The 27,397-nt window shown below is 41.7% G+C and overlaps 1 protein-coding gene across 8 annotated transcripts in view; it reads left to right on the forward strand.

Annotated features, from left to right (window-relative positions):
* Positions 1–27,397, forward strand: part of DNAH9 (dynein axonemal heavy chain 9) — a 346,949-nt gene that overhangs the window by 119,619 nt on the left and 199,933 nt on the right. For 7 of the 8 annotated variants that reach the window (XM_039476345.2, XM_074388185.1, XM_010339862.3 and 4 more), the window contains 5 exons: positions 8,067–8,224; positions 11,989–12,127; positions 14,591–14,878; positions 21,018–21,228; positions 26,571–26,698. In XM_039476345.2, the coding sequence (XP_039332279.2) occupies positions 8,067–8,224; positions 11,989–12,127; positions 14,591–14,878; positions 21,018–21,228; positions 26,571–26,698 (924 nt within the window). The remainder of the gene's footprint in view (positions 1–8,066; positions 8,225–11,988; positions 12,128–14,590; positions 14,879–21,017; positions 21,229–26,570; positions 26,699–27,397) is intronic. The other variant, XM_074388186.1, reaches the window with a different exon arrangement.

Genomic DNA, 27,397 nt, shown 5'->3' on the forward strand with positions numbered 1-27,397 from the left:
TTTGACAGCCACTGACTCTTGTCCAAACTGTTCCTTGGAGAAGCTCTGAAAGCTGCCAAAACGTGAGGCTCTTCTCTGATTTCCAGTGGTGAAATATGGTTTTCCCTTGCGTTGGGTTTGTTCTGTTCAACAGCAGTTAGTAGAGGAAGGAAGACAAATGGCTAGCCTGGACATCCTCTTGGACTGAAACCCTTTACCAGCTTGGCTGGAAAGAGCTGATTCTGTGCATCTCGTTGGCATCACATTAGTGTAGCTTGAAATGGACTATGGTGAGAGTACTTCGATCATGAAAACTGCCAAATTCTACAAATCAAGGGCATTTTTGCTTTCCTGGAGAGCTGGTTGTTAAAAATTTACCAGCATGCCTCTGCCTCATAAGGATGTAAGCTTAGTGTTGCCAGATCTTTTACATTTTGAAGAGAGACTGGACATCCAGATTTTTGTAAGAAATCAAACATGTTTTCTGACTGCTTTCACCTTTCAATGGTCATTTCACAAGCTGAAATAAAGAATAATACCAGTGTTCTATTCTGGCTTGGCCACCTACAAGCTGTGTGATCTTGAGCATATCCATGTCTCCAGATCCACATCTGTAAAGGGAGTTAATAATAGCACCTCCTTGAGGCAGTTGTAATAATTTTTAAATGGGTTAATATACCTAAAGCCCTTTTTTAAAAGAAAGCCCTACAGATAATAGTCACTCAATAAATGCTATGATAGTGATGATAATGGTGGCAGTGATGTTAGTGATGATGATGATGATGATGATGATGATGGTAATGATGGTGATGATGATGATGGTGATAATAATTATGCTAATGATAGCGGTGATGATGTTGGCAGTGATCATGGTGGTGATGATTATTCTAATGGTGATGATGACAGAGATGATGGTGATGGTGCTAATGATGATGGTGTGGTGGTGGTGATGTTGGTGGGTGGTGGTGGCAGTAATGATGGTAATGGTGATGGTCGTGGTGATGATGGTGGTGATAGTGATGATGGTGGTGATGATGATGATGGGGTGATGGTGATGATGATGATGGTGGTAGCAGTGATGGTAATGTTAACGATGATGATGGTGGCAACAGTGTTGATAATGTTAACAATGATGGTGATGGTGGTGATGATGGTGGGGGTGATGGTAGTGGCAGTGATGATGGTGATGATGATAGTGGTGGCAGTGATGATAATGTTAACGATGATGGTGATGGTGGTGGTCCTGATTATGGGGGTGATGATAATGGTGGTGGCAGTGATGATGATGGTGGGGACAGTGATGATAATGTTAGTGATGATGGCGATCGTGGTGGTGATGATGGTGGCAATGATGATGATGGTGGTAGTGACGGTGATGAAGATGATTACTGTCATAATAATCTGAACACTACAAGAAATGGGTTGAAGAGAACTAGAGGCTTAGATATACAGGGCAGGGAAAAAGGGTTCAAACCCTGGTCTCACAGATATTCTCTATGCCCTTCACTCCTCAGCTGGACCAACCTGGAGCTACCTTATCAAGCTTAACAATGTACTAATCAATGAGGCAGTGCCCAACAGCCGTTGTTCCCCCTGGGTAGTAGTTAGACACTGAATTTGCTTTATTTTGAAGCAGCTCAACACAAAGCCAGCAATGCATTCTCTAAGATCACTTAGTTCCCATTTGTTTCTGGAATCAAATGAAATAAGTTCAACTTGGGAGTCCCTGACGCTGTCACACACTGATCTAGGAACACACCCATTGGAGACATTTCTGAAGAAAGTGGTCTGACAACAGCCCAGGCAAAATCTGAGCTGGTTACATTTGAAATCGTATACCCATCCAAGGAGAAAATTGCACTTAATTATTCACATGGCAATCCAGGCTGGCATATTGGTTCAGAAGCCACACCAGCTGCTGACAGTTCTCCGCCACCCTCCCCTCTCCTCCTCTCCACTCCTCGCCCGTCTGTGCTCCTCTTCCCAGTAACTTGTACAAAAGTGACTTTGTTGCTGGTCTGCAGCGTCTTTGTCAGTGGATATTCTCATGTCTCCATCAGACTGGTCAAGCAAAGTCACATAACCACTTGGGAAAAACACCAGTGTGGCAATTCCAAAAAAAAAAAAAAAAAAAATTACTCTGCTATTTTTAAAATATCTGCAAGAGTACTTACTTTTTTCCAGAATCTCTTCTTTACTATTGCAATCAGCTGTCTATGCTTTGGGTTCTCTGTGCCTGGGGACATATGCCACCAGGACACACCCCATTGCCCTGTCTCCCTCCATGCCCTCTGGCCAGGCATCCCTGGCGCTTTCTTCTCTTGCCTGCAGCACAAGCCCTGATAATGGGTTGGGCAGAGGCAGGAAGCGGGTAGAAGCAGAAGATCAGTCAGCAAGGACTTGGGAACCCACCACAGTGAGGCTTAGAGTACTCCAAGCACCAAACAAATGTTCCAGTCTCAGAGCCGAGGGAGCTTCCCATGTAACACCCTTTATAGAGAGGCTTAAAATCTAATGGAAAAAACGCCAAAATGTTAAAATATTTAAAAAGTGGTGAGTGGGTTGCACTTCCTTAAGGCAACAGACTCCAATCTGCCATTGCAGTGGGAAGCGTGGAGTGGGCCAGGCAGAATGTTAAATAGCACATGGCATTTGGGGCAGAGACTTGAAAAGAGAATGACCACAGGGGACCACAAAATGAGGCACTCTCCTAGAATAGAAGGACCAAGGTAGAGGAGTGAGGAGAAAAAGCCAAGATCCCTGTAGCATAGGGCTAGCCCATGACCTCCTTAAAGTATGTCACCTGCACAGCGACAGCATGGCCTTAATACTTCACGGAGTGAGTCAGAGGCAAGGCCCTAGCCTGAGTGGGAGGATACAGGGACAGAACCCTCTGTGATCAGTAGCTTCCAGTCATGAGAGGAAAGATGTCACCCTCATGTGAGAAATGCAGCTCCTATGGTCAGATGAGCACACAAGGCTTGTGCAGATAACAAGGTTGACTGCTGGACATCAGGGCTGGCCTGCAATATATAGAAGTAAAACCTAGGCAAATTATCAAAATTATAAGGCAGAAAATAAGTTCCATGAAAGATGTGCAATTTTAAGGGCCATAGAGGCTGGAAAGATACAGTAAAACCATCTGGGTGAGGGACAATTGTGGGCCACGAGATTGGTATGGGGCAGCATGGTCCATGGGCAAGATCAGTGCATTGACTTTCAGTTAGGTGTTCTGAGAGTGACAGCGGAGGGTGCCGGGCATGGCTGGTGTCATCTAGCCCCATGCTACTCAAACTCTGAGCCAACAGCACCCGCATCCCCTGTTAGAAATGCAGAGTCTCAGGCCCCACCCGAAACCTGCTGAAACAAAATGTTCATGTCAACACATCCTGCAGTGATCTCTACGCACAATCAAATCAAGGACTGTGCCACTCTGACACAGTAATCTCAACCCTGGCTGCACATCAGAATGGCCTGGGTAATTCTATAAAGTAGTAATGCACAGTCTCCACCCCAAAAGATTTTGATTTAGTTGCTGTGGAATAGGACCAGTGTACTGGTACTTTCTAAAAACCTTCCACATGGTTCACATGTTCAGCAAATTTAGAGAACCAGAGCTGAGAGAGAGGATAACAAATGAGGAGAAACACTGCTGAGGACTGTAGAGTTTGGATTTTAATCAAGACCTCCAAGACTGAGCCCCGTTCGTCCTGGTCAGTACTCTGCAGGGACGAAACCTCTCCAGGCCAGCTAGGTAGGGGAGAAGGCAGTGGAGGACCCAGGCTCATCTGAGAGAGGGAGAGAGGGACCTCTGGCCTTTTCCAAGACCTGGACTTTATCAAGGCCTTCTGGACCCTGATCATTGTTGTGTGCCAGTGATTTGCTCTGCAGACCACAGTTGCTGCTAAAGCCTGTCCTGTACAAGTCAGGCTAACCAAAATTTCTATGAGCACTGATGCACCCACATTAACTGCATCTTTGAGTCTGTTCAACACTCTCCCGTCTGAGAGAGGGAGGTCAGTATGCAGCTGTGAATGGGGCCACCTGGGCCAAATTAGGGTTGAGTAGAAATGTAAGAATTGACTGGACTGCAGTACTTTTCAAATTTCAGCCTCCATCAGAATCACCTGGAGGGCCTGTTACGTCACATCTTGTTGGACCCCACTCCCAGAATTTCTGATTTGATTTATCTTGAGTGGAACTAAGAATTGGCATGGGAATTGGTTTGGACCCAAAAACACATGCTGTGGGATGGAGGTTAAGTATCTTATGTCTTCTCAGCCTCAGAGTCCTCACTGGTAAAATGTTTGGTCTAGATCAGGGTTTGTCAGCCTCAGCACCCCTGATGCTTTGGGCTGATCATTCTATTTTGTGAAGATCTAGCCTCTGCATTGTGAGATGTTGAGTAGCATCCCTGGCCTCTACCTACTGGCATGGCGGCAGCAACCCCCGCTCCTTGCTGTGACAGCAAAAGTGTCTCCAGACATTCCCACACGACCCTTAGGAGAGAGAGATTGCAAACTCATCCCCATTTGAGAACACTGGTTCCTACATAGCTTTCCATTTTTTTTTTATTTGTCTTTTTAAAGGGTGACAACATCTGACTTTGCGGAAACAACACCTCTAAATTATAACAAACATAATAGTTTTCAGAGTAAAACAAATTGCTCTGACAATGTATGTGTTTGATGAGAAAGTGGTCTGTGGCTGGCACAGTGCTCCTTCTGGCACAAGAGCGTTTGGGGGAAAGTAGCCAAAAGCATGTGCTCAGCACCAGATTGCCTGGATTTTAAACCTGAGCTGCTCCACTTACCAACTGTGGGGTTTCAGGCAAGTTTCTCTTTTTTTTCTTTTAACTTTTTATTTTGAACCAATTTTAGATTTATAGGAAAGTTGTAAAAATAGCATAGAATTTCTACATATCTCTCCCTCAGCCTCCCCTGAATGCTAACATCTTACATAAACATAGGACAGTTTCTTAACTGCCTTCTGCCTCAGTTTCTTCATCTGCAAAGTAAGGATCTAAGACTACCCGTCTCAAACAACTGTTAAAAGCTTGGAAGGGAGGCCGGGCACGGTGGCTCAAGCCTGTAATCCCAGCACTTTGGGAGGCCAAGGCGGGTGGATCATGAGGTCAAGGGATCGAGACCATCCTGGTCAACATGGTAAAACCTCGTCTCTACTAAAAATACAAAAAAATCAGCTGGGCATGGTGGCACTTGCCTGTAATCCCAGCTACTCAGGAGGCTGAGGCAGGAGAATTGCCTGAACCCAGGAGGCGGAGGTTGCAGTGAGCCGAGATCGCGCCATTGCACTCCAGCCTGGGTAACAAGAGCGAAACTCCGTCTCAAAAAAAAAAAAAAAGAAAGAAAAAAAGGCTTGGAAGGGAATAATTCACAGAAAGTACTCAGAACCGTGCCTGGTACATATTAAGTGCTCAGAACTGTCAGTTATTATTTTTTGTTTTTCACTGTGGCTTTAAGATCCTCAGAAAACAATGCATTTTTGATAGAGAAACAGATCACAGTGGGTGAGATGTGCCTGGCAGCCTTAGCTATCAGTTGCCAAACTACCTGTGTGTGTACCTCCATCTGGCTGGGCTTGCATTTAATCCATACGTCCCTAGTCGGCCTGCTTCTCCACTCTCTGCTCCCTGCCCCCAGGCATCCTGAAAGAACCTCTGGCCTTTTCCAGGACCTGGACTTCATCAAGGCCTCCTCGACCCTGATGGTTGCTTTGTTCCAGTGATTCGCTCTGCAGACCTCAGTGGCTGCTAAAGCCTGTCTTGTACAAGCCAGCCTAACCAAAATTTCTATGAGCACTGATGCTCCAACATTAACTGCATCTTTGAGTCTGTTCAACAGTCTCCCTCAAGAGCCCCTCTACAGAATTTTACACAAAAGCACAGATGCCTCCAATCCGAAAGTGCATCATAAATTCTTGCTGAGCGTGAGGTTTCTGGGCTTCGGTGTTTCGAGAGAGAATGCTGAGTCAGAATGAACAGCAGAAAAGGTCCCAGGCTCATGCCTTAGTCTTCGCCCAAAGGTAGCAGAGCAACTTATAAACGCTGATTAAACTTGCTTTCCCACTCCCTAATAAAGTGAGTGCTGTCTATATTTTGTGGGCAGGAAGACCAGGGACAAAGGAGAGAGCCAGCCTTTGCCAGTCACGTAACCTGGAGGTTGATGAAGGCCTCAAGAGGCTCCACGGCCGAGCTGGGCTGGGCTGTGAGCCCCAAGCAAACCAGCAGAGCTTGATCTGTTTGGCCAGAGTCCTGGCTGCTGAAGCCTGCCTCTGCCAGGATGGCATTGATATTCTGCACGTAGAAAAGAAGTCTCAGTTTCAAACTAATTGCTGTGAGCTCAAACGCATTCAGTCATTAGTGTTTTACTCTGGGAAGGGAGCTGAATCCTAATTGTAGAACTGTCATGCATCTAGGCAAACCGTGTACTCTGGAGACAGCCATGCCCAGTGGTAGATGGGCCAGCTGCCCTCCCCCACCCCTCCTACCATGTCACACACACACCCCTGCAACCCCATCTCCATAGCACTAGACTACCCTTGGGTCTTCTAGCACCCTGGACTTAGCCAGCCTGCTGGGGCTTATTCAAAACCTCGTACCAGCCCCAGCTTTTGGGTTTTGCTTCTGAGAACCTTGAGAGGCTGGAAATTTCCAAAGACCTTCTGAGGCCAGGCTGGACAAGGCTATGGGCTAGCCTGAAAGTGTGTCCCTTTTATCTTTGCTCTGTTGCTGATCATTTTTGTATATGTGTTTCCAAGCACCAGGTGTGACAATAAATCATTGAATTTCACTTCTGCCTCTCCTCCCACTGCTAGAGAGTCATTTAGAAGATAGATCTGACTGGGTCAAGCATCAAGATGAATCCTTCTCAGACTCCAGACTACGTTTAAGAAAAAGTCTGCTCTTTTTAGAAAAAACACTAACAGCCCCCTGGGTCTTACCCAGCCTACCTTTGCTCCATCTGTAAAGGGCCACCTGTTCTGGGGGTATAGTCTGGGGTGTGGCTTTGAGGAGTTAAACCAAGACAGGGACCACAGTTGCGATCAGGATGGCATATGGCTATCCCTCATGTCAGCTGGCATTTCTAAGCATTTTCTGTAGGCTATGTAACTTCATGGACTTTATTTACTTAGAACAAGCTCAGCAGGTAGCTATAGCATCCTCACTGTCTTGCAATATTTGAAAGCACAGGCTCTGGGATTCATTTGCCTGGATTCAAATCCTGATGCCCCAGTTAGTAGCTGTGTGATTTTGGGCAAATGTTTCCATCTCACCATGCTTCTGTTTTATCAGAGATGGAGATGACGTAATTAAAGTGCCCCCCTCAAAGCATGGTGAAGCTCAAATGAGGTAACACATAAGAAGTGGTCAGAACTGTATCCAGCTAGTGGTCAGCCCTAATACACTTCATCTATTGCTACAGAGAGAACCCACATTCAAGGAGTTAAATACCTGTTTGCTACCCACTCTTATTTTCTTACCCACCATGTCATAAATATGGATGTGGGCAGCCAGATTTTGTGTGTGTGTGTGTGTGTGTGTGTGTGTGTGTGTGTGTGTGTGTGTATGTTGGGGTGTTTTTGTTTTCGTTTTTGTTTTGAGATGGAGTCTTGCTCTATCACCCAGGCTGGAGTGCAGTAGTGCTATCTCAGTTCACTGCAACCTCTATCTCCGTGGTTCAAACAGTTATCCTGCCTCAGCCTCCTGAGTAGCTGGGATTACAGATGCACACCACCATGACTGGCTAATTTTTGTATTTTTAGTAGAGACAGGATTTCACCATGTTGACCAGGCTGGTCTTGAACTCTTGACCTCCACTGAGCTGCCCACCTCAGCCACCCAAAGTGCTGGGATTATAGGCATGAGCCACTGTGCCCTTCAGTGGTCAGATTTATTTTAGACATGTACCCAGGGCCCATCAGTAAAGGGTCTGGGGTGTGGTCATCATGCCTGTGTTTGAGTGAAAGGGGTCACAGAACACTCTTCATGTTGTGTGGGACTATGGGTTCCCAGCTTTAGTTATGATTCCTCCACCGAATTTCTCACTGATTGATTGGTTCACCAGGTAAAAAGCATTCAAGATGCGATTAGAGATAAGAAGCAGCGGTTCAGCTTTCTTGGGGAGGAGATCAACCTGAATCCTTCTGTCGGTATCTTTATCACCATGAATCCAGGCTATGCCGGCCGCACGGAGCTGCCAGAGAACCTCAAGGCTCTCTTCAGGTGAGTTTCAGCTCTGCCCCATGGAAAAGCCCCAAAAGAGAAGTTTTTTTCATTGTTTCCACTTAAAATGTGTGACATATATTTTACAGAAAATTTGGAATATTTACAAAAGTAGATTTTGTTTTGTTTTCTTTTTGAGATGGAGTCTAGCTCTGTTGCCCAGGCTGGAGTGCAGTGGCGCAATCTCGGCTCACTGCAACCTCTACCTCCCAGGTTCAAGTGATTCTCCTGCCTCAGCGTTCTGAGTAGCTGGGACTACAGGCTCATGCCACCACAACTGGTTAATTTTTTGTATTTTTTAGTAGACACAGGTTTTCACCATGTTAACAAGAATGTTCTTGATCTCCTGACCTCGTGATCCACCTATCTCAGTCTCCCAAATTTCTGGGATTACAGGCGCGAGCCACCATGCCTGGCCAGAAAAGTAGATTCTGAACAACCATCTTTAATGTCTTTAATGCAGTAAAATTGCTTTCTGCTTAATTGTGTTCTTTATACATATTTTAAATCCATATGTGGTCTATATTTGCGGTCTACATAGTTTTTGTTTTTTCATTTCGTAGTCTATCATAATCATATCATAAATATTGTCTTCTATTAGATATATTTGATAAATCTCACTTCATAGCTGCATATTTTTCTATCAAGTGCATGGCTTTCAATGTAATTAACTAGTCCCTCATGGTTAAATATTAAGACTTTCTAACATTTAAAATAAATTTATGCATAATGCTGTAATGTACATCTTTGTATATAAATCTTTTTTTTCTGTATGTGTGATTATTTTCCTTGGCTAGCTTCCCAGAAGTGGAATTACTGTGTTAATGGGTAGAAACATATTTAAGGCTCTTGATACACATTGCCAAATTGCTTTCTAAAAAGAGTAGTACCAAATTACCCTCCTCGTAGTGACGCATGAGAACACCTCTTTTATTTCACCCTTGCCACCGGCGGACATTGCCATATTTTAAAATCTTCTTTATTTTGATAAGAAAACACAAATATATTTTCCAGCAGGAGCTGGAGGCTGTGTTCTTTTTCCAGAAAAGATAAGTTGGCCCAACAAAGAGAAGACAAGAATGCTTCAAGGCTTCTGATTTTCTGCTTATTGAACTTTTTTTTTTTTTTTTTTTTGAGACAGAGTTTCCCTCTTGTTGCCCAGGCTGGAGTGCAATGGTGCGATCTCAGCTCACTGCAACCTCCACCTCCCAGGTTCAACTAATCCTCCTACTCAGCCTCCTGAGTAGCTGGGATTATAGGCATATGCCACCACACCCAGCTAATTTTTTGTATTTTTATTAGAGACAGGTTTTCTCCATTTTGGTCAGGCTGGTCTCGAACTCCTGACCTCAGTATGCTGGGATTACAAGTGTGAGCCACTGTGCTCAGCCTGCTTACGGAACTTTTAGCTAAGAGAAAGAGACTGTGGGGAACTATGATAGAGCTGTTTTGTCTCATTTTTGGACTGAGAAATACAGTACTGTCTACCCGGGGAGGCTGTCAACACTTCATTGGATTTCCCGAGGTGTAGGAGGTCACTGGGCAGCTCCCTGAGTACTTCACTCTCTCAGTCGTAGCAAATTCTGTGTCGCTTGAGTGATGTGGGCTGCTTCTTCTTCAGCCGGGTCCCTGTGTTAACCAAGAGCTGTTGGAATGCCAGCAAGCTGTCTAAACGGGTGCTACAGAATACTGCACTGTTGGCAGTTTGTTTTTACAAAGTATTTATTAAATCAGCCTTGTGTTACAAATGATTATAGAAGTAGGTTATCACCCAGATAAGAATTCTTTACCTTTTTTATTTTTCCTGAAATTTTTTGCTTGCTGGAATTGTCTTTGCTAGTTCAAGCTGCTATAATAAAAACACCACAGTCTGGGTGGCCTGAACAGCAGACATTTCCCACAGTTCTAGAGACTGAAAGTTCAAGAGCACGGTGCCAGCATGGTCAGGCTCTGGTGAGGGTGCTCTTCCAGGTTGCAGGCGGCCACCTTCTTGCTGTATCCTAGCTCTGGCCTCTTCTTAAAAGGGCATTAATCCCATTCATGAGTGCTCTACCCTCATGACCTAATGACCTCCCAAAGGCCCCATCTCCAAATAGCATTACATTGCATTTGGGGGGCACACAAGATTCAGTCCATACCATATATCCAGAAACGGAAATCTGGAAATAAACAAACATTTTTCAAAACAGTAAGTACAGACATCTACTTTTACATTTGATTTTTTCAAAGACCGTACGAGGTGGATAGTACTAGTTTCTCCAGTATCCAGTGAGAAAACAGATGCGTTCAGCAAACTCCTCAGGGTAGTAACCCTAGTTACTAGGATTAGCTAGTGAACCAGCTAGTAAGTGGCAGAATGCAGAGTTTGAACCCAGAGCCTCTGTTCCTCCTGTCCCCAGTCCTGTTATCCAGGGACCACCAGTGTAACCATTTGGCATTTTTCTTTTCAATACTCTATGAGTAGAGTATTTCTTTTTCAAAATTGGGATCAGACTCTATATAGTATCCTAGTTACTCTAGTATCCTACTTCATTAACTAATGTTTCCTTGTGTCATTGTATAATTTTTCTTTCACACCACTATTTTTCATGACCACATAATGTGCTGTTGTACAAATGTATATTTACCCTTATGTTCAGGTTGCAAAATAATTTTGAGAATTTCAGTATTTGGTTGCTCCTTTGAATTTGAATAGAATGTAAACTATTTCAAGAAAAAAATATGCTTGAATGAAATGTTTTTGAAAATGTTATATCAGTGTAGGGAAAATGCAATTGAAGATATGTAGCAACCTTAGGCTCCTATGACATATCTAACAAATTAATAAAATGTACTTTTAAAATCAAATGTTTTTAGTGCCAGAGGAAAGCAAAATCACAACAAAGCCTTCTATAAATCCCTTTCTGTATTATTGTATATTCTGTGTCAAAGTAGGGTTAATAAGTATTAGCTTGGTGCAATTGTAATTGGATTTTTTGCCATTGAAAGTAATGCCAAAAACTGCAATCACTTTTGCAGCAACATAATACATACTTTAGACCTCATCGTGAGAAATTTACATTTGTATTCAGACAAGTACAGGATAAGCCCTGGGTGTCTAAGCTTAGAGGAGACACACATTCTGAGGGTAAAGAGTAGGGGAATTCTCAGTTTCTTGAAAGTAATGGCAAAAAACAAAAACAAACAAACAAAAAAAACCCCACAATTACTTTTGTACCAACTTAATACATACTTTACACCTCATCATGAGAAATTTACATTCATATTCAAGTAAATACAGGATAAGCCCTGGGTGTCCAAGCTTAGAGGAGACACACATTTTGAAAACAAATAGGGGGACTCTCAGTTTCTCATAGATATGTAGAGAAACTCAATTCCTTTTTCTAAGCCTCAAATCTATTGTAGACAACCTGCTTGACTAATCTATCCCTTGTGTAAGACACACTGAATTCGAGTCACAAGACTTGAGTGGGAGCTCCAAGTCTGCACCTGCCTGCTAACAGTATCCATCACCTTGGGGAAGAGACTTCATTCTCTTTATCCTTAGTGAACTCATCTCTAAGTTGAAAGTCTTCATGCTAACTGCAGCAGCATGTAGAATAAATTGAATGTCTTAGATGAAATAATGGCTCATGTCCTTCTATGAGTTTTTGCACTCACAGATGCCTCCATGTGTGATCTCGGCCAGTATCTATTTTCTTGCAGTCTCCTCTTCAACGCTGTACTTGGGAAACTGACTAGGCTTTCTGTCTCCCTATACTTAGGCCTTGTGCAATGGTGGTTCCAGACTTTGAGTTGATCTGCGAAATCATGCTGGTGGCAGAAGGATTCCTCGAAGCCCGGTCATTAGCCAGAAAGTTCATCACTCTTTATCAGTTGTGCAAAGAGCTTCTCTCCAAACAGGTAGGTTGGATGACCAAGCACCGTGCAATAGCCCCAGCTCTGGAAAGGTTCTGGAACAAATGTATTAGGAACACATGCTTTCTCTTAGAGAGTCACTGTGCCCATAAGCATATCAAAAGCTGTGAACACTTTAACAGTAAAGATTTATATTCAATTTTTAGCACTGCATTTTTCAAAATTAACCTCAAAACTCCATTTTTTAATAGAATACTTAGCAACACCTCACAGACACCAGTATCCTATGAGGGACCTTACAGTGGCTAAGAAAAAACCCTGGAGTAAATGGTCTGTACCTGAAGGGACATAGATAGGGAGGGGGAGGGAAGCAGGTTAGGTGTTAACCAGCTTTGAGCTTCTCATTGTTACCTGTAGCTTCCCACTAAGACGAGGAAATTCACAGAAAATTGCACCTTAGCAAAACATGACCAAGTACCTGCAAGGTTTCCGCCTTGAATGGAGAATTTCTTTTCTTCAAGGGTCAATGTCCAAGCTTCCCTGTGCTGTCCTCCATGAGCGTTGGGATTATCTTGTTTTGATCACCTTTACTGCCATAGCACAGGCTCTCTCAGGCCTGTGAAGTCAGTCCAAGATGCAGAAAATCCTATTTTCCTCATACTTCTTTTCTCATTGTATCCTCTCTCTAGGTTCTTCCCCAACATTGACTTCTAGGCCAGGGACTCCCGCTTTTATGGCTTCATCCCAAACCTCTCTCTTGAGCTCTAAACCTGTGCATTCAATGATCTGTACCACAGCTCCCCCGAGTGTTTAAAAAGCTCCTCCAGCTCAGCACGTCTAAAGCTGATCTCTGTTAGCTCTCAGCCCAAGCTTCTTTCTCCTGTTTTCAGCTTCAGTATTGACCCCTCATTCACTCATTTGCTAACTCTAGGACCCTGGGAATTACCCTGAACCGTTTCCTCTTTCGTGGTCCTAGATATAATTTTAAATGAGCCCTTAATAATTCTATGTTCTGGATATTTCTCAAATAAGTCTCATTTCCTTCCCCCCTACTCATTGCTACCACTTGTGTTCCAAACACTCATATCTTTTGCTTAAACTATTGCAACTACCTTTCTACTAGCTTTTCCACCTTTATTCTAATTCCTTGGATCTGTGCTTTAGCCACTTGCTAGAGTGATTATTTAAAAATGCTCCTCACTGGTCCCAGGATAGAGACCAATGTCCTTATCACTCTTTGCTAGACTGCAGGGTATTCTGTCTCCTCTTACCTTGACAGCAGCAGCTCACGACTCTCTCCTTGTCATGTGGTGCTCCATCTCCATTGATTTTTTCTCTTTTTTTGAGACAGAGTCTTACTCTGTCACCCAGGTTGGAGTGCAGTGACGTGATCTCGACTCACTGCAACAACTGCCTCCTGCGTTCAAGCCAATTCTCCTGTCTCAGGCTCCCAAATAGCTGGGATTCCAGGCGTGCGCCACCACACAGGCTGATTTTTGTATTTTTAATAGTGACGGAGTTTCACCATGTTGTCCAGGCTGGTCTCAAACTCTTGACCTCAGGTGATCCACCCAGCTTAGCCTCCCATAGTGCTGGGATTACAAGCATAAGCCACCGCACCCGGCCATTGATCTTTTTAGAGTTCTTTGAAACTGATTGTCTTGTCACCTGAGCCTGTGGACATCCTGTTCTCACTTGCCTTGACTGCAGTTCTTTCTCATCTGTGCCTGACTGAATTCTACTCCTTCAGGGTCTTCTTTAATGCCATTTCCTAAGGAAGTCTGATCCATATCCTCAGTACAGCCACTATGTTCTTTGTCATTGCACATTGCATTTTTCCTTGGTAAGATTTACCACAGCTCTAATTAAATAACAATCTGCTACGAATCAAGTGGAGGAGCTGGGGCTTGAACAGAAGTCTTTCTGAGTTTATACTCCATACTGTGTTCTGCATGCTACAGCTCCTTTCCATGCCATGCTGCCTGAAGCCTGGCATCAGCAGTGTGGTCCACTCTCCCACAGACCCTACGTACAGCACTGTGACCAGGGGGTTCGTCTCTCATAAAACCCACTTTAAGGAGCTATTTTTTAAACCTCTTTTCCCACAGAATGTGAAGACCTCCAAGATGGCACATGTAAGCTCAGCTTCCACCATCTCTAAGAGCTAACATGGCCTCCTCCTTGACAGCCCTTCCAATTCTACCTGCTGAGTGTGCAGAGAGTAGCCAGAGAGGTTTGAGAATGGTTCTGTTTGATCCTTCTGCCCCCCCAAATCACTTGTATGTTCTGTGTCTGCCCTGCCGTCATCCCAACTGGAAATGTAGCCGGTGTTAGACCAAGAACTAGAATTCTGGGAACATGATTTTCTAAGTCATTCATCACTTCCCACGTCTCTGCCCAGGCTTCAGAAATGACCTAATGTTGATAGGTTATCTGTGATTCTGCAGACAGTCACTGCAGCACATGGTGTCCTGTCTCTCTGCCACTTTGGTCTAACACTGCCCACAGGATCACTACGACTGGGGCCTGCGAGCCATCAAGTCTGTGCTGGTGGTGGCAGGATCCCTGAAGCGAGGAGACCCTGACCGGCCTGAGGACCAAGTCCTGATGCGCTCCTTGCGGGACTTCAACATCCCCAAGATTGTCACAGATGACATGCCCATATTCATGGGCCTGATTGGGGACCTCTTTCCTGCCCTGGATGTCCCCCGGAGGAGAGACCTCAACTTCGAAGCTCTGGTTAGGAAAGCGATAGTGGATCTGAAGCTCCAGGCTGAGGACAACTTTGTGCTCAAGGTACATGTGGTTTTCCTCCCAGGATTTCTCTCTTACTTATTTTCCTGGACAATGAGTTAACCTTCATCCAAAATCCAAAGGGTTGTTTCAGATGTACAAATATGTTTCTAGTTAGTAATAATAACTCAATTCATTTCAATAGCTCTTCGCTAAAGACCCACAATGTGGAACGCATGGCGGGAATATAGGAAAAGTTGGAGGATCTTTACTTTATAGCCCTTCCATTCTGTTTGGGGTACCTCAGCCCGAGTGCAAACTCTCTGCTCATTCATTCACGAATGGAAGGACAAAGACAGAGGCCAAGGTGTGGCCACATCTACAGAGCCTCCACTCAATCCTACTACCCTGGATAGAGACTAGCAGAGGAGAACACCCCTCTCTGTCTCCTAGACAACACAGCGCAGCAATCTATTTAACCTTGAGGCTTAACAGATACTGGAGAAACCCAACAACATGTGAGATAAAGACAGATGAACAGACAGAAAGACAGATAGACACAGACACAGACACAAACACACACCAAAAACAACCAGTGAAAATAACAAAGAGAACATTTTTAAACTTCTAATTAACATCTTTGAAGGAAATAATGAAAATGATATCCATCAAACAAGAATTAGATGCCATTGTAAAAACAAAAAGCACTATCAGAGAATTATAAAGACCTCTTTTAAATGTAAAATTGTGTCATTGATGGCATTCAAAATTCAGTGAAAGGATGGAAAGATAAAGTCAAAGGCACCCTCCCAGGATAAAGCTATCAACAGTATTATGTATTATGTGTCTTCATATGGTAAAATAGTCACACATGCACACACACGCAGAGACAAAAAATGTGAGAAGCTAGATGATATATAGAGGATCAATTTAGGTTATCTAACATGTTACCAGTAAGAATTCTAGAAAAGGATCAGAAAGCTAACTAGAGCTGGAAAGACATGTATCAACATTGGAAAGACAGAACTGAGCAGAATGACTTTGAATGGATCTGTGCATTGACATATCATCATGGAATTTCAGAGGTCAAGAGTCAAGAGACAAGACTTAAGTCTCCTAGTTGAGTGAGGAAGTAGTACAAGTGTATTAGTCCAGTCTCACATTGCTGTAAAGAAATACCAGAGACTGGGTAGTTAGGAAAGAATTTTAATTGACTCACAGTTCTGCAGTGCTGGGGAGACCTCAGGAAACTTAGAGTCATGGCAGAAGGCAAAGGAGAAGCAAGTACCTTCCTCACAAGGCAGCAGGAAAAGAGAGAGAAAGAGTACAGGGGGAAAAAAGAGCTGCAGACACTCTTTGTGTTCCTTGTACCGTGCATTACTCCTTTGTAACATTTATCACAGCTCTATTTAAATAATGTTCTACTACAAATCAGGTGGAGGGGTCTGGGCTTGAAATGAAGTCTAAGTTCAGACGCCACGCTCTGTTCTGCACACTACACCTCCTCCCTGCACCATGCCGGTTATAAAACCATCAGCTCTCATGAGAACTCACTATCACAAGAACAGCATAGGGGAGACCGCCCCCATGATCCAATCACCTCCCTCGGACACATGGGGATTACAGTTCAAGATTTGAGTGGAGATACGAAGAAAGCTAAACCATATCAACAAGTGCTCCAGGAAAGGAATGAAATTCAGGAGGAACTCAGAATCTCTTATCAGCTAAACCGGATACTAGAGAACAAGAAAACCATTCCTTCAACTTAAGGGAAATGATTTCAAGACTAGAATTCTGTACAACCAAATTATCATTCATGCTATTTACAGATTTATAAATGTTACTTCTTATACACCCTCTTTGAGTAAGTTACTTAAGGACATACTACAGCAAAACAAGAATGAAAAACAAGAAAAATATTGTGAGATTCAAAAAATTCAAGAATTGAGAAAAAAAAAAACCTGAAATGACAGCTGTTAGCAGGCCTAGAAAGCAATCAGTTCAGATTAGGGCAGGAAGTCAGTAGTCTCAGAGAACAGAGAACTTTAAGAAAAGTAAACTTATTCAAAGCAAGAATACTTATTCAAAGTAATGAGCTGAAAGCTCTTATGTGTTTTATCAAACTTCTAGGTTGTGGGGACTATGATGCTTCATTTTACATGTAAATTTATCTGGGCCACAGAGTGCCCAGATGTTTGGTCAAACATTACTTTGGGTTTGTCTGTAAGGATTGTATAAAGTTCAAGTTAAACACGTGAATAAGTTCTGGAGATCCACTGTACAGCATGATGACAATAATTAAAAAGATTATTACATACTTGAAAATTGCAATGAGAGTAGACCTTAAATGTTCTTAGCACAAGAAAGTGGTAGGTATGTAAGGTGATATGTATGTTAATTACTTTGATTTAATCATGTCACAATGTATACATATATCAAAACATTATATTATACACCATAAATATATACAATAGTTATTTGTGAATTATACCTTAATAAAGCTTGGGGAAGAAGAGAAATACAATGTTTATACATTCTACAACATAACTGAAAACATCATTCTAAGTCAAAATGAACCAGTCACAGAATACCACATCATTATATGATTCTATTTATATAAAATGTACAGAACAGACAACTCTTTAGAGGCAGAAAGTAGTAGACCAGGGGATGCATAGAACAGAGGTAAGGTGGGAGTGGGGATTGACTGCTAATGGGTATGGGGTTTTCTATTAGGGGTGATGAAAATGTTCTAAAATTGGAGTAGTACTGATAGTTCCACAACTATGTGAAGATACTAAAAGTTATTCCGTTGTACACTTTAAAGGGTGAATTTTATGGTACACAAAATATGTCTCACTAAAGTTGTTGAAGTAAAAAAAGAAAAGATAATGGATCTAGAAAGCAATTTAAAATCTTTCCTGTATTGAGTATGGCATCTCTGTTACATCCCCTGTTTATGCAAACAAACAAAAGTCTAGAAATATAATACAATCTCCATTCAGGAGCCAGAGTACCATCTCTCTCTTTCTCTCCCTCTTCCTCCTCTTTCCTTCCTTTTGTCTTTCTTTTTTCTTGCTCCTTCCTTCCTTCCTAATGCAGTGACCTCAGGTCAATTTCATGCTTAAAACCTCCAAGTGCACCAAAAGACAGCCTGCATAACGAAGACAATCCTAAGCCAAAAAAAAAAAACAAAACTGGAGGCATCACACTACCTGACTTCAAACTATACTACAAAGCTACAGTCATCAAAACAGCATGGTTTTGGTACCAAAACAGACATATAGACCCATGGAATGGAACAGAGTCCTCAGAAATAACACTATGCATCTACAGCCATCTGCTCTTTGACAACCCTGACAAAAACAAGCAATGGGGAAAGGATTTTCTATTTATTAAATGGTGTTGGGAAAACTGGCTAGCCATAGCAGAAAGCTGAAACTGGATCCCTTCCTTATACCTTAGACAAAAATTAACTCCAGATTAAAGATTAAAGATTAAAGATTAAAATATAAGACCTAACACCATAAAAACTCTAGAAAACCTAAGCAATGCCATTCAGGACATAAGCATAGGCAAGGACTTTATGACTAAATACCAAAAGCAATGGAAACAAAAACCAAAATAGACAAATGGAATCTAATTAAACTTAAGAGCTTTCAAATTAAACCAAAGAGCTTCAGCCTTCAGCCTGGAATGCTGTCAGCCCCTGAGGCTCTCAGCTCAGTAGGCTGTTGGCTCCCAGGATAGACCCACTTTACTGTTCTATCTGGGAATCTGCCTCTCAGTTCCTTCAGTGCCACCTGAGTGGGGGTCTCTACAGCTGAGCTGGCTCATGATATTGAAGGATAAAACTGGAAGGCACACCCTTTCAGATGAGGAGACCTGTTAGAAGGCTTCTTTTGCTATTAATTAAACTTAATAGCAAAAGAAATTCATTAGAACAAACTGGCAACCAACAAAATGGGGAAAAAAATTTATAATCTATCCATCTGACAAATATCCAGAATCTACAAAGAACTTAAACAAATTTACAAGAAAAAAAAATCCCATCAAAAAGTGGGCGAAAGATATGAACAAACACTTCTCAAAAGACATGTATGCGGCCACAAACACACTTATAAAAGCTCATCATCACTGGTCATTAGAGAAATGCAAATCAAAACCACATTGAGATACCCTTTCAGGCCAGTTAGAATGGCAATCATTAAAAATCAGGAGACAACAGATGCTGGAAAGGATGTGGAGAAATAGGAATGCTTTTCCATTGTTGGTGGAAGTATAAATTGGTTCAACCATTGTGGAATACAGTGTGGCAATTCTTCCAGGATCTAGAAATAGAAATAACATTTGACTCAGCAATCCCATTACTGGGAATATACCCAAAGGATTAGAAATCATTCTGTTATAAAGACATGCACATGTGTGTTTATTGTGGCACTCTTCACAATAGCAGAAACTTGGAACCAACCCAAATACCCATCAATGACAGACTGGATAAAGAAAATGTGGCACATATAAACCATGGAATACTATGCAGCCATAAAGGATGAGTTCATGTCCTTTGCAGGGACATGGATGAAGCTGGGAACCATCATTCTCAGCAAACTGCCACAAGAACAGAAAACCAAACACCACATGTTCTCACTCATAAGTTGGTGTTGAACAATGAGAACACATGGACACAGGGAGGGGAACATCATGCACCAGGGCCTGCCATGGGGTTGGGGGCCTAGGAGAGGGATAGTAGGGGTTGGGTGGATTGGGGAGGGATAACATTAGGAGAAATACCTAATGTAGGTGAGGGGGATGGGTGCATCAAACCACTGTAGCACATGTGTACCTATGTAACAAACCTGCACAATCTGTACATGTACCCCAGAACTTAAAGTATAATTTTAAAATGTTAAATAAATAAAATAAAAATTAAAAGCCACTCAACAATGTAAAAAAAAAAAAACCCTCCAAATGCTTCCCATCATACTTAGGATGAAATTCCAACTACCAGTTTCTGCATCTCTCTCTCTCTCTCTCTGGCCCTTGCTTGCCTCTTTTATCTCATCTCATGCCACTCACCCATTTTTGCCCCTGGTCTTTCAGCCCTCTAAGCTTAATGCTGAACTTAAGGCTTTTGCACTCATGGTTATTGTACCTGGGATGGCTTTCCCTGCTGCCCTTCACATGGTTGACTCTTTTTCATGCATATCTGAGCTGAAGCCTCCTTGGAGGCTCTTCCCAACTCTCTCCTCACCCGGCTGAAAGTTACTTCTGAACAGACGGAAGAGTTACAGGAAAAAGCACAAATTAAGAGCTCAAGTAGTTCTCCGGCTGGACTCTGTGTGTTGCAGGATAAGAAATAAGAGTGGAGTCTGATGTTGGCCGGACTGCAAAAGGACCTTAAGAACCAATCTAAGGATTTGTATTTCACCGCCAAAGCCATGGAGAACAATGAATGGGACAGAGTGAAGGCAGTGGCTGGTCAGATTTTTATTCCAGTAAGTGTGCTCCTGCAACCGTGTGGAAAGCTACACCTAGAGGCAAGCCAGTGCAAGAGTGATGAGACCTTCAGTGCCTTGATTGTCCTCACGGGACTCCTGACTCCAGCCTCACCAAACTACCTGGCCAACCAACCACATCATACTCTGTCACACTGCAAGCCTTTGTCTGTACTGCTGCCTCTGCCCGGAATTTCCTTCCTGCTCATCTTCTGGGTAAACTCCTATTCATCCCTGGAGCCCTTGTTCAAATATCCCGCCTTTATGAAGCCTTTCTTGTTTGCTTTATCTGTACTACAACTGTACAAAATCAGTTGTTCCCTTCTCTCTCTATTTCCACAGCACCTTATAAATACCTCTAAGATAGTATTTATTTGCCATCTTACCTTAGAATAATTTGTCAACGTGACTTTCTTCTCCACCATACTATAAGATCACGGAGGGCAGGATCGCATCTGAATCCTCCACCTGGCACACTCTGTAGCACTTGGTTGGTAACTAATAATTATATCACTGAATGATGAATATGTGAACAAATGTATCATGTTGCCCATATATTTCAGACCTCCTCACATTCTTGGGGTGGATACTTCTTCCTCTGTTGACTTCAGGTCTCACTTCAGATACCAGCTGGGCTCACGGGAGAGCAGTTGGGATAGAGGTGAGTCACAGGCTGGTCCCGCTGGCTGAATTTCCTGCCTCCCCAGGTGGTCCAGCTGGAGGAGCTCCTGGCTGTGCGGCACTCTGTATTCGTGGTGGGTGGCGCTGGTACAGGCAAGTCACAGGTTCTGAGGTCCTTGCACAAGACCTATCAGATCATGAAACGGCGCCCTGTCTGGACTGACCTCAATCCCAAAGCAGTCACAAATGATGAGCTCTTTGGCATCATCAATCCAGCCACGCGAGAATGGAAAGATGGTAAGAGTGGGATTCTCCCAGGAGAAAGTCTTTGTTGTCCCTGTGGTGCACTTGGATGCAGTTGGGTGAATTGCAGAAGAGAACATTGGACTGATCTGTTTGGGACTGCAGAAGGCGATGAAAAGGCCAGTAGAAAGGAAGAAACCCAATTTTGGCTTGGAGAGGAACTTTAGTTTTTCAGATGTTCTTTCTCTTTGGGGACTTCCTCCTTCTGGAGAGTGCCTTTAAAGAGGATAAAGCAGTGCAGGCATTCAGCTGTAGTCACTGATTCTGGAGCATGAGCCATGGCACAGTGTTCACACTGCCGGCCAGGTGCAGTGGCTCACGCCTGTAATCCCAGCACTTTGGGTGGCCGAGATGGGTGGATCACAAGGTCAGGAGATCGAGACCATTCTGGCCAACATGGTGAAACCCTGTCCCTATTAAAAATACAAAAATTAGCTGGGCGTGGTGGCATGCACCTATAGTCCCAGCTACTTGGGAGGCTGAGGCAGGAGAATCACTTGAACCCAGGAGGCAGAGATTGCAGTGAGCTGAGATCATGCCACTGCACCCAGCCTGGAAACAGAGTGAGACTCCATCTCAAAAACAAACAAACAAACAAACAAAAAAAAAAACACTGCCTGGCAGTAGACTCAAAGCATGTGTTGGGTAGGGAAGCCCATGGCTCATTACCAAAGAAGTGGTACTGTCTGACTTCCTGCAAAGGACACCACTCCCCTATTCAGTGTTGCCCCAGCCGTGATAGGGAAGCCGCATGCTACAGAACCTTGTGGCCACACCAGGTCCCTGATGATTTTCTGTTAAATCCCAGGAGGGCCCCTAGTACCATATTCCCCTCTACAGTGATTCAGAGGACCCCAATCCTGTGTTTGCTGGGTGCTGATCTCAGCCTTACCTTCGAAGAACTAAACATCACCAGTAGACATTGTAAAGGGTCATTTGGCACTGGAAGAGAGCAGAAAAAAAGAGAGATCCCTGAGCTGATAAGGACCTCTTTCTAAAACCTATGTGGCTTCTGAAATGAGGAAATTTCAGCTCCCTTCTGATGTTTCAATGACCACATGGGGTCAAACTCTGGATTTCTCTCATTTAGGAACTTTCATCTGAGGTGTAGAACACAGAGATTTAGCAACCAGCGTCTAATTTTTATTTTGCTGTTAGGGAGACTTAGTATCTTTTCTTATTATTAATCTTAGTAATTTGCTCATGTTATTTCATGTTGTTTTTTGTCAGTTTGTAAGAGTTTGTGTATATCAAAGATATTAACCCTTTATCTGTCACATGCATTGCTAATGTTTTTCCAACCTATTCTTTGTCTATATATACTTTATTTTGCCATGCTCTTTTTAGCAAAGGAAATTATGTCTGTCTAGTCTTTTTAGCATATGGAACTTCTATTAGTTTATAACTCTTCAGCTGCTGATAAACTATCATAAATTTAGTCAAAAAAGATTCTTTTACATTAACATTTTTTATCCATCTGGAATTTATGTTAGGGCTTAGTATGAGGTAGGGTACAAAATCGACTTTATTTTCTTCCAGATGGATAATTGATTATAACCACACCAGTTACTGAACTATCATTTTCCTCTGAATTTAAATACCAGCTTGTCATTTATTAAATTCCATATGTATATTGAGATCTGATTCTGGGCTTTCTATTCTGTTTGACTCACCTCTTTATTTAATCCTATACTAATATCATTTTATTTCAGTTATAATCATTTTATAACATATTTTAATATCCAATGAGGTAAGTCCCTCCTCAATAATCTTTTTAATTGTCTTGTTTCAAGCACTTCTTTTTTTATATTAAATGTATGCTCAATAACGTAATTTAAAAATTTTAACTCTGAATTCTAGTTAAAATTTTATTCGATTTATACATTAAATTTGGGGAAATTGACAAGGAAGATATAATAATCACAAGTCTGTATTCACTAACCAAGATAACTTCAAAGTAAATGGAATGTAGCCCTTAAAAATGTTTAGGGGCCAGGTACAGTGGCTCATTCCTATACTGTAATCCCAGGGCTTTGGGAGGCCAACACGGGAAGATTACTTGAGGCCAGGAGTTTGAGACCAGCCTAGGCAACATAGTGAGACTGCCATGTCTTAAAATATATATATATTAGGAGGACTTTAAAAGAGTACAAATATAAAAGTTATTTTAATGTTATTTATTTGTTATTTGTTTTTTATTTTCAAAATTCCAGTGAACAGAAAAATAAGCACATAAAGGAATTGGCAATTATATCACTAAACTCAACATAATACAAAGTTACAGAACTTTTCATCACATAAATAGAAAGTAATTCTTTCCTGGTTGGTTCATGTAACATTTCCAAAAATTAAAAATATAATTGGCTACAAAGAAAACTATAATGAATTCAACAGCATCAATTTACAGTTCACATTCTCTGATAACAATAGAACACAATTTAAAAAAAATAGCAAGAAAGTCACCAAAAATGATTTTACTACTTGCAAATCAAGAAATGCTCTTAATTCCTGTATCAAAAAGAAAATTTAATTGCAACCTGTCTAGGACACAATAAAAAAAACTTCATACAAGAAAACCTATGGGATTCATCTAAAACCTGTAAGGGAAAACTTTTTCAACTCACTTTATTATAAAAGGTAGGCTAGAAGTAAAGGAAGTTAATATTTGTCATAAGAAATTATTCAAACTAAACACAATGAAAATGAAGGAAAATGAATTGATAAAAGCTGAAATTAGTCACTAGGAGGAACACAAAAAGATGTAAAAGATAAATAAATGTAAATAATGGTTCTGTAAAGAGCAATAAGATACATCTATTGTGTGAGTAATTAATGCGGGAAAAGGGTAAATATACATATAATTTGAAATTAACAGGCCGGGCGCGGTGGCTCAAGCCTGTAATCCCAGCACTTTGGGAGGCCGAGGTGGGTGGATCACGAGGTCAAGAGATCGAGATCATCCTGGTCAACATGGTGAAACCCCGTCTCTACTAAAAACACAAAAAATTAGCTGGGCATGGTGGCATGTGCCTGTAATCCCAGCTACTCAGGAGGCTGAGGCAGGAGAATTGCCTGAACCCGGGAGGCGGAGGTTGCGATGAGCGGAGATCACGCCATTGCACTCCAGCCTGGGTAACAAGAGCGAAACTCCGTCTCAAAAAAAAAAAAAAAAAAGAAATTAACAGACAAGACTAAAGCAGCAGAAGATATTTAATTAATGACACATACTTGAAAAACTAAAAGAAATAGATGAACCCCTAGAAAAATATAAATTAATACAGTTTCCTCATTAAGAAGTAGAAAACTGGCCGGGCGCGGTGGCTCAAGCCTGTAATCTCAGCACTTTGGGATGCCGAGGTGGGTGGATCACGAGGTCGAGAGATCGAGACCATCCTGGTCAACATGGTGAAACCCCGTCTCTACTAAAAATACAAAAAATTAGCTGGGCATGGTGGCACGTGCCTGTAATCCCAGCTACTCAGGAGGCTGAGGCAGGAGAATTGCCTGAACACAGGAGGCGGAGGTTGCGGTGAGCCGAGATCGCGCCATTGCACTCCAGCCTGGGTAACAAGAGCGACACTCCGTCTCAAAAAAAAAAAAAAAAGAAGTAGAAAACTTGGGCCAGGTGCGGTGGCTCATGCCTGTAATCCCAGCACTTTGGGAGGCCGAGGCAGGCGGATCATGGGGTCAAGAGATCGAGACCATCCTAGCGATGATGAAACCCTGTCTCTACTAAAAATACAAAAATTAGCCGGGTGTGGTGGCATGTGCCTGTAGTCCCAGGTATTCAGGAGGCTGAGGCGGAAGAATCGCTTGAACCCAGGAGGCAGAGGTTGCAATGAGCCGAAATTATGCCACTGCACTCCAGCCTGGCGACAGAGCAAGACTCCATCTCAACAACAACAACAAAAAAAAGTAGAAAACTTGAGTAAACTAGTGAAAAGGAAAATTTAAAGAGAATAAAACAAAAAACAGATAATTTCAGAATTATGAAGAGATAACTCAAATTATTTTACAGAACAATAATAATATTGATATCAACTTTTACGTGGAGCCAAAAAAAAACAATGTTACTCGTTAATATAGATACAAAAATCCTAAATAAAATATCAGTAAGTAGAATCAAACAGTATCTCAAAAATAATACACTTTGACCATGTAAAGTCTATTCCAGGAATTTAAGGACGGAACAATTATTTTTCACAGTATTAACATAAAACATTGACAAATTAAAGAGGGAAATCATTTGATCACTAAATAGATACTTCAAATGCAATTCATACCTAATGGAAGTTCTAAGTAAAGTAGGAAAAAAAGAAAACTCCTAAAATATAATAAATGCTCTGTATCTTAAGCTGAAATGAAAACAAAGTCATTCTGGATAATGATACAGTAAATCTCTATGAAAAATGAGGAACAAGTCAGTGATGCCTATTGTTGACATTATTGCTTATTTGGGTTCTAGAAAATGCAATAGGACAAGAAAATGAAATAAATGGTATAAATTGGAGGAGAGAAAAAAATAAGCTAGAGGAAAGGAGAGAAATTATTGTTCAATTTATTATGCAATTTTGTACCTAGAATATTTATGAGACGTTACTGAAGAATTACTAGAATTAATAAGAAAGTTTATTAAGGGTAATTAACATAAAGCAAATACACAAAATAAGGTAACTCTTCTCAATAATGACAAGAGTCAGCCAAAAATAGAAGTACAGGGGGAGAAAGAAAATTCCTTTCACAGTAGCAGTAAAAGCCATGAGATATTTAGGAACACATTTAACCAAAGACATACATTTAAAAGCTATAAAAATGTATTAAAACCATAAAACCATATGCAAATAAATGAACAGACATGCCATGCTGTTAACTGGGGAAGTTTTAATATCATAAAAACCAATTCTGCCCAAATTAATATATAAATTTTGGCTAATGACAATGAATATCGTATGAGTCTCCTTCCAAAGCCTGTGTTTGGCAAGATTCGGCAAGACTGCAGTTACAAAGCATGAAAACTCTAACTTAAAATGTTTAATGTAATTTCATCAAGTTACAGTTACTTGCTGAAATGATTCACTTTGTCACTTAAAAAGCTAGTACTATCAGGCATTGTTCTTGTTCTTGTTGATGTTATGAAAAGTCTAAAGCACAGGGAGAATGCACCTTGGGCACTGCCAGGTTTTTGCAAAGCAAGATACAAAAACCAGGTCTGATCTGCCTTTGCGTGTTCTATGTACACCTCCTTCTGTGTGTTGTAGCTAGAGGGGGAATGCTATGTTTAAGCGAAAGAATATGGATGATTAAATGGAAAATAAAGTATCAGTGGTTCCTTTTAGGATTGTTCTCTTCCATCATGCGGGAGCTTGCCAACATTACCCATGATGGGCCCAAGTGGATTTTACTGGATGGTGACATAGATCCAATGTGGATTGAGTCCCTGAATACTGTCATGGATGACAACAAGGTATGAAGTTGATCTCATTCTTTTTATGGCTGCATAGTATTCCATGGTGTGTATGTACCATTTTGCCAAAGATAACAGACTCCTATTCCATGCACATTGCTGCAAAAGAATTCTATTTTATGACTAAGTAGTATTCCATGTGGTAGACATAGATATATATACACGTCACCTTTTTTTTATTTTTGAGTCAGAGTCTCACTCTATCACCCAGGCTGGAGTCCACCTCCATTCATGTTCCCATGAAAAACATGATCTTATTCTTTTTATGACTGCACAGTATTCCATGGTGTATATGTACCATATGTTTTTTATCCAATCTGTCATTGATGGCATTTAGGTTGGTTTCATGTCTTTGCCACTGTGAAGAGTGTTGCAGTAAACAATTGTGAGCATGTGTCTTTATAGCAGAATAATTTATATTCCTTTAGATATATGACCAGTAATGAAATAGTTGGATCAAACAGTAGTTCTGTTTTTAGCTCTTTGAGGAGTTACCATACCACTTTCCACAATAGTTAAACTAATTTACACTCCCACCAGCAGTGTATAAGTGTTCCCTTTTCTCACAACCTCACCAGCATCTGTTCTTTATTGACTTTTTAATAATAACAATTCTGACTGATGTGAGATGGTATCTCATTGTGGTTTTGATTTGCATTTCTCTAATAATCAGTGATGTTGAGCTTTTTTTCCATATGC

The sequence above is a fragment of the Saimiri boliviensis genome, chromosome 17, assembly GCF_048565385.1.
Source record: "Saimiri boliviensis isolate mSaiBol1 chromosome 17, mSaiBol1.pri, whole genome shotgun sequence".
Taxonomy (NCBI): Eukaryota; Metazoa; Chordata; class Mammalia; order Primates; family Cebidae; genus Saimiri; species Saimiri boliviensis.